The sequence below is a fragment of the Molothrus ater genome, chromosome 19 (assembly GCF_012460135.2).
Source record: "Molothrus ater isolate BHLD 08-10-18 breed brown headed cowbird chromosome 19, BPBGC_Mater_1.1, whole genome shotgun sequence".
Classification (NCBI taxonomy): domain Eukaryota; kingdom Metazoa; phylum Chordata; class Aves; order Passeriformes; family Icteridae; genus Molothrus; species Molothrus ater.
The window spans coordinates 10092977-10100055 of NC_050496.2; the positions used below are offsets into that span (position 1 = coordinate 10092977).

At 54.7% G+C, this 7079-nt stretch overlaps 1 protein-coding gene across 2 annotated transcripts in view; it reads right to left on the reverse strand.

Annotated features, from left to right (window-relative positions):
- The window catches only part of RGS9 (regulator of G protein signaling 9), a 40527-nt gene extending 34857 nt beyond the window's left edge, over nt 1-5670 (reverse strand). For both annotated transcript variants that reach the window (XM_054516874.1, XM_036394657.2), the window contains exon 1: nt 5529-5670. In XM_054516874.1, coding sequence (XP_054372849.1) covers nt 5529-5591 — 63 coding nt within the window. In that variant the 5' untranslated portion in view covers nt 5592-5670. The remainder of the gene's footprint in view (nt 1-5528) is intronic.
- Between the last annotated feature and the right edge of the window lie 1409 nt (nt 5671-7079).

Below are 7079 nucleotides of genomic sequence, written 5' to 3' on the forward strand. Positions count from 1 at the left end.
GGAGGCCAGGAGGGCTGCTTCACACACAGCAGGAACATTTCCTTGCTTTGCTGAGGGCTCTGGTACGTTTTGTCACGCTTTCAGCCAGGAAAGAGCTGTCTGGTTTGAATTTTGCAGAGCCAGAAGCCACTTCCTGACTGGTTGATGGGTGGAGATGCACACAGAGGTAAATATCAGGACTGCTGAGTGAGCCAGGCTCCAGGGAGAGCTCATCTCACACACACAGACACCACAAGGCAGGAGCCCCCTGGAGATTTCCCTTCAGATCAGCTGGGATCTCTGCCTGGAGGTGAACTCACCCTGAAAGCCACAGAGGAGACAACAGGAAAGCTGTCTGTCCCCTCTGTGACTGCACAGAGTCACAGGGCTCAGCTTGCTGAGTGCAAAGCAGAACTCAAACTCCCATAAAGCGAGAAAAAACCATCACTGGATTCAGGAGCTCTGAGAAGCCCCAGGGAGAGTGTCCTGGATTGCCAAGCAAATTGTACCCTATGTACCATCTGGATGGCAGCTGTCTTCTGTTCAGTGGGCAGTTTTCCTTATCTCTTCCACATCTGGGGATACACCTGCTGATAAGAGGCCATTGAATGTCCCTGCATGGCTGATAAGAACTACAGCATCCCACTGGGAGATGTGAGCCCAGAGGGAGGAGCCAAGCATTCCTGCCTGGATAGAATCTGGAGATTCTGGAACACCAGCCAAGCATTCCTGCCTGGATATAATCTGGAGATTCTGGAACACCAGCCAAGCATTCCTGCCTGGATAGAATCTGGAGATTCTGGAACACCAGCCAAGCATTCCTGCCTGGATATAATCTGGAGATTCTGGAACACCAGCCAAACATTCCTGCCTGGATATAATCTGGAGATTCTGGAACACCAGCCAAACATTCCTGCCTGGATATAATCTGGAGATTCTGGAACACCAGCCAAACATTCCTGCCTGGATAGAATCCAGAGATTCTGGAACACCAGCCAAGCATTCCTGCCTGGATAGAATCTGGAGATTCTGGAACACCAGCCAAGCATTCCTGCCTGGATATAATCTGAGATTCTGGAACACCAGCACGGCTTCTGCACTGGATTTCCCAGAGGAACAGCAGCTGCCCCTTCCCCTGGATCTTCAGAGGAAGAGACTGCACCTTTCTCCAGGATCCCTGCTCCAGCAGAGCCACCCCTGGCACTGCAGGAGGGCTGAGCCACAATTCCAATGGTTCTGCTGCCAGCACCCTGACCCACAGGGTGTCAGGCTGTGTTCTGACTCTGTCAGTGTTGTTTTGGTTTACTGCATTGTTCATTTTATCTTTTTATTTTCCTCCCTAATAAAGAACTGTTATTCCTGCTCCCATATTTTTTGCCTGAGACCCCCTTAAATTAAAATTTATAGCAATTTGGACAGAGGGGGGTTACATTTTCCATTTCAGGGGAGGCTCCTGCCTTCCTTAGCAGACAACTGCCTTTCCAAACCAAGACAGAGAGGCTAATGGCCACCAACTGATGGGGTGCCCATGGTTCTGGAGGAGGAGGAGGATGGATGCTTTGCTGCAGCATGGAGCAGTGGGCAGTGATAGATGGCTTGGCTGAGTGACCCTGGGTGCAGGTCCCATCCCTGTTACCCTTTGGGCACCCACCAGCTCCCTAGGATCAGGGCATCCACAATGCAGGAAAAACAAACTCCAGGTGCTGAGACTCACAAATGCAACAGCAGAACACTGCCAAGGTGAGGAGCTCAGCCCTTCTCAGCATCAACCCAGACAGAGGCAGCTTTGCTTCAGACAGAAGAAAAATCGATTTTCCCAGCAGGAATTTCCAGTTCCCAGCTGAGTTCACAGTCTTGGTGCTGTAATTAAACATCTGCTGCTTTCTCCATGCTATTTGCCTGGTTCTAGCCTCCCTCACTGCCTGCTGCTGTTTGCAAGGGTCAGCTCTACCTGCTCTGATTTCCAAGGTAACACCACAGTCCTTATCCCCACTCTGGCCTCTGAATGCTCACTCAATTGTTTCCTAGGTCTACAACTACCAGCCTTGCTTTGCACGTTGATGGATGATCAGAAAAAAAGAAGAAATGAAAAAAAATCCATTGTTAACCAGCTAAAACTTCCTGCTTTTTCCTAATTAAAGCTGAGAGGAAGTGGCTTGTTCCCACTGAGTGATGCCTCAGCTAAAGGAAGTGAATCTGTGAGTGGGGAGGGCAGGGCTGTAGCTGGCTCTGCCCAGTCTGGATGGGATTTTTTCCAACAAGATGTGGCACTGGCATCTCCCAGCCTGGAACAAGGAAAGGGAGGATGGGATGAGGCTGAGCTTGGCCTAAGGCTCAGTTTCAGCCATACCCATGGGCCTCAGAGAGCAGAAGTCTGCTGGATTCCAGCAGAAACACAATTCAGCTGCTCACACACTTCTGGAAATGCCCAGGAAGATGAGGCCTAGCAGCTGCTGGAAAGTCTAAGCCTGGAGAAGCAAAGCCAGGCTGGAAAAGACCCCAGACCCTGGAGCAGCCCCTCCCTGGCTGCTGCACAGCTTGGGAGAAGCCAGCAGGGAGCAGAGTGAGGAGGAGGCAGGGAAGAAGGCATCCATCAGCCCTACCCACAAGGTGTGAGTCACTGTGCAGCTCAGCAAGGAAAAATACCCAGCCCAGGAGCTCCTGAGAGCAGAGCCCAGCTCTGCCAGCTGATGCCCAGCAGAGCCAGGCCTGGCTGCTGGAGCAGGCACAGGCACCAAGAGCTTGGATTCATTCAAGCTCTCACAGCATCCAGCCAAGTGCATCCAGCCAAAATGCATTTTAGAAGCTTCCTTGCTATCCCAAAAGACCTTTGGGTCATTCCTCTTCCAGCCAAGATGGTTTAGAAGGGGAGGAAAAAATAGAATAAAACAACCTAAGTGCTAGCATGAAGAGCAGGTGTTACAGGCCCCTCTGATCCCTCATAGCTCAGCCACAAAGACCAAGCTGCACATCCAGCCTGAGTCAACCAGAACAGCCTCACAGCAAGGGCAGGACACTGCCCACCACCCCTACAGCAACCCCCTGTGCTCTCCATGGCAGGATTGCTGCTGTGGGCACATCTTCCTGCTGCAGGGGCAGCACAGGGGGCTGCTGGCAGCTGTGAATGCACAGAGGGAGGTGCTGGGAGCTGTGAATGCACAGAGGGCCCAGGGGCTGGCAGCATGGCAGGGATCCCTCCCTGCAGCTGTGGGTGCACACAGGGATGGGATGGCAGCATGGCAGGGATCCCTCCCTGCAGCTGTGGATGCACACAGGGCTGGCAGCATGGCAGGGATCCCTCCCTGCAGCTGTGGATGCACACAGGGCCCAGGGGCTGGCAGCATGGCAGGGATCCCTCCCTGCAGCTGTGGATGCACACAGGGATGGGCTGGCAGCATGGCAGGGATCCCTCCCTGCAGCTGTGGATGCACACAGGGCCCAGGGGCTGGCAGCATGGCAGGGATCCCTCCCTGCAGCTGTGGATGCACACAGGGATGGGATGGCAGCATGGCAGGGATCCCTCCCTGCAGCTGTGGATGCACACAGGGATGGGCTGGCAGCATGGCAGGGATCCCTCCCTGCAGCTGTGGATGCACACAGGGCCCAGGGGCTGGCAGCATGGCAGGGATCCCTCCCTGCAGCTGTGGATGCACACAGGGATGGGCTGGCAGCATGGCAGGGATCCCTCCCTGCAGCTGTGGATGCACACAGGGCCCAGGGGCTGGCAGCATGGCAGGGATCCCTCCCTGCAGCTGTGGATGCACACAGGGATGGGCTGGCAGCATGGCAGGGATCCCTCCCTGCAGCTGTGGATGCACACAGGGCCCAGGGGCTGGCAGCATGGAAGGGATCCCTCCCTGCACCCACAGCAGCCCAGGCACAGCGTGTGTCAGCTGGGGGCAGAGCGTGAGCACAGGCTTAAGCAATTAACAAAGCTTCTTTCCAGGATTTTAGCTCCTCATGGGTCTAAGCCTGTAAGGTGCTCGTTGGGTGCAGGCTGAGCATCCTCAGCTCCCATCCTGGGCAGCAATAAAGGTGCCTGGTGTTCCCAGGAGCCCTGAGGATGTGGCTGGCTGCACACAGACCACATTGCCATGGAGCAGCCGAGGCTCCATGGCTGCTCCAAGGTCTGGAAAAAAACAGCAGGAATGAAAGTGGAGCTGAGAGCCAAGGGCTCTCACTGACCACCAGGAGCTCCCCTTCCTGCTGCTAACAGGTCCTGGACTTGCAAAGCACTGGAAGTGCTCAGCCCCCCTGGCTGCTCTCAGTGTGAGTGAGTGGTGCACACTCTGTAACAGCATTCCCTGTGTTTTGACTGATCTTCCCACCTGAGGAACTGGGAGTGCTGTGCAGAGCCTGCTGCACTCCCACGGAGCAGCTGAAGCACAGCTGCAGGCAGTTGTTTTCTCAAAGCACAGCTTCTCCTCCTCTGCACCCCCGCACACAACTCCACCGAGTATTACTCAGTACAGAATTTGGCCTGGAGTATTTCTCTTGGCAGGGCTCCCCAGCCAAATTTACCCTGCAAGACATAGCACCACAGAAAATACCCTCTTTACTTCCTCTGGTGTAGTAAGTACTGCCAGGCTTATACCTTAGCATGGAATATCCCCAAATTCCTCTCTCTTTACCCCTGGAATCCTCCTTAGGTTGTGGGTGTTGAGGAAAGCTAACTAAAATTCAAACAGCAACTTGCTGGCTGTACTTGTCACTGGAAATTCAGTTAATTCCATCCAACAGGATAAGCCACACTCAGGAGAGGTGGGTGGGAGAAAAGCTAGCTTAACACTCTGCTTTTCAAAATCTGCAGTACCAGCTACACTACAACTGCCTATGCTTTGAATGAATGCTACAGGAAAAGCCCACCAAATGCTGCACAAAATTACACATTACACCCAAAAACGTGGGCATGCACCATCCCACTCCTTCTACTGCTTCTGGCCACAAATGCACTCATGTCTGAAAAACTGGAAGGAGGCAGAGAGCAGGCTGTAATACACGCTCTGAATGTGGACATCAGCTGAAAGCACTGGGAGCACACACTGGACCCACTGGAGCAGAGCTACACTGAGTGGCCTGGCGCTGCAGGTGATGGGTTTTTCCCTGGGAATGGACACAGATTTGAGGGACTTTAAAAAAAATAATGGAAGAGAGAGAAAACGTGTCAGGGCAAGACATAGCACCACAGAAAATACCCTCTTTACTTCCTTTACTTCCTTTGTAGCTTATCTCACCATTCAGCTGAGATAAGCTACAAAAGATAAACACCATTACAGTCCTATTTTCTCCATCACTACAGCACACGCTACCCCCCGAGCCAGCTGGGATCCACGGCGCTCTCCACACATTCAACAGATTGCAACAGGTCACGGCTCCCAGCTCCCGGGCAGGGGCTGTCCCCCCTCGGAGCCACCCGCCCGGAGGTGCCCGGGCAGCGGTGGCCGAGCAAGATGCTCTGAACGCGGCAGCGCCCCGAGCACCGCCAGCGCTGCCCGGGGCACCGCACCGCATCGCCCGGCTCGCCCTTAACGGCGCGGCTGAGCCCTCACCTTTTTGAGGAAGGCCATCCGCGGGCGGTAGCGCTGTCCCTGGTCGAGCCGTGTGACGGTCATGGTGCCGGTGGTGGCGGTACCGGTGCCAGTGGTGGCGGTGCAAGCGGAGCGGCCGCGGCCCGGCGCACCTGGCTGCCCACACCGCCACACGCCGGGGGCGGCGCCACTGCCGCGCGCCGCAGCCAATCAGCACCCGCCGCACCGAGCTCATTTGCATGAAGGCGGTGGGGCGGCCGCTTGGGGGCGCTCGTGGGAGAGCGCGGAGGGGATGGAATGGAACGGAACGGAATGGGACGGGACGGGACGGGACGGGATGGGATGGGATGGGATGGGATGGGATGGGATGGGATGGGATGGAATGGGACAGGATGGGATGGGATGAAATGGAACGGAATGGGATGGAACAGAACAGAATGGAATGGAAGAGGATGGAGTGGAATGGAATGGGATGGGATGAAATGGAACGGAATGGGACAGGATAGGATGGGATGAAATGGAACTGAATGGGATGGAACAGAACAGAATGGAATGGAAGAGGATGGAGTAGAATGGAGTGGAATGGAATGGAATGGAATGGAATGGAATGGAATGGAATGGAACAGAATGGAACAGAATGGGATGAAATGGAACGGAATGGGATGGAATGGAACAGGATGGAGTGGAATGGGATGGAATGGAATGGGATGAAATGGAACAGAATGGGACAGGATAGGATGGGATGAAATGGAACAGGATGGTATGAAATGGAACGGAATGGGATGGAATGGAACAGGATGGAATGGAATGGAATGGAACAGAATGGGATGGAATGGAACAGGATGAAGTGGAATGGAATGGAACGGGATGGGACGGGATGGAATGGAATGGGAAGGAATGGCCAGGTTCTCGGGCCTGGGTTTGGAGTAGGCACAGAAAGCGCTGGAGGCTCACTGCCCATGAAGGGTGATGCGGTGCCCGGGGCAGCATTTCAGGAGATGATCCATGGTCACAGCATCCTGCTGGGCCACGGCTCCCCAGGGCATGCAGGGTCCAAGGAATGACAGCCCCATCCCGCAGGGTTTTGGGTCATGACCTGTTGCAGAGCCCTATAGACCCCAGGGGTCAGGCTTGGGGGGCAGCTTGTGCTGAAGTGACAGAGAAAATAAAGGCATAAGATCACTCTGGAATTTATGAAGTCACATTAAACAAGCTCAGACCAAAGTGCTGTGGCTGAGTGTCCTGTGTGTGTGAGGGCTGAGCAGTGCTTTGGGCACATGCCCCTTGGATGCCACCGGCCTCTGACAGCTCAGCTGTGGATGCAGGAGCCAGATGAGCAGTTTGGGGAGTTGGTGACTTCTTCACACAGGGGAATTGTGATGAAGAGTGACCAGAGGAAGGCCATGGGGTTAGAGCTCTTCCTCACAGTGGAACTGCCTCATGCCAGGGGATGGGGGGTGAACAGTACCTGACTGGCAGCACTGGAAACCAGGAGCTCCAGCAAGATTTTGCCTGGTTCCTCCAGAAAGTGGCAGAGTTTCCTCTGCTGCCCCCAGCTCAGCTGCCAGCACA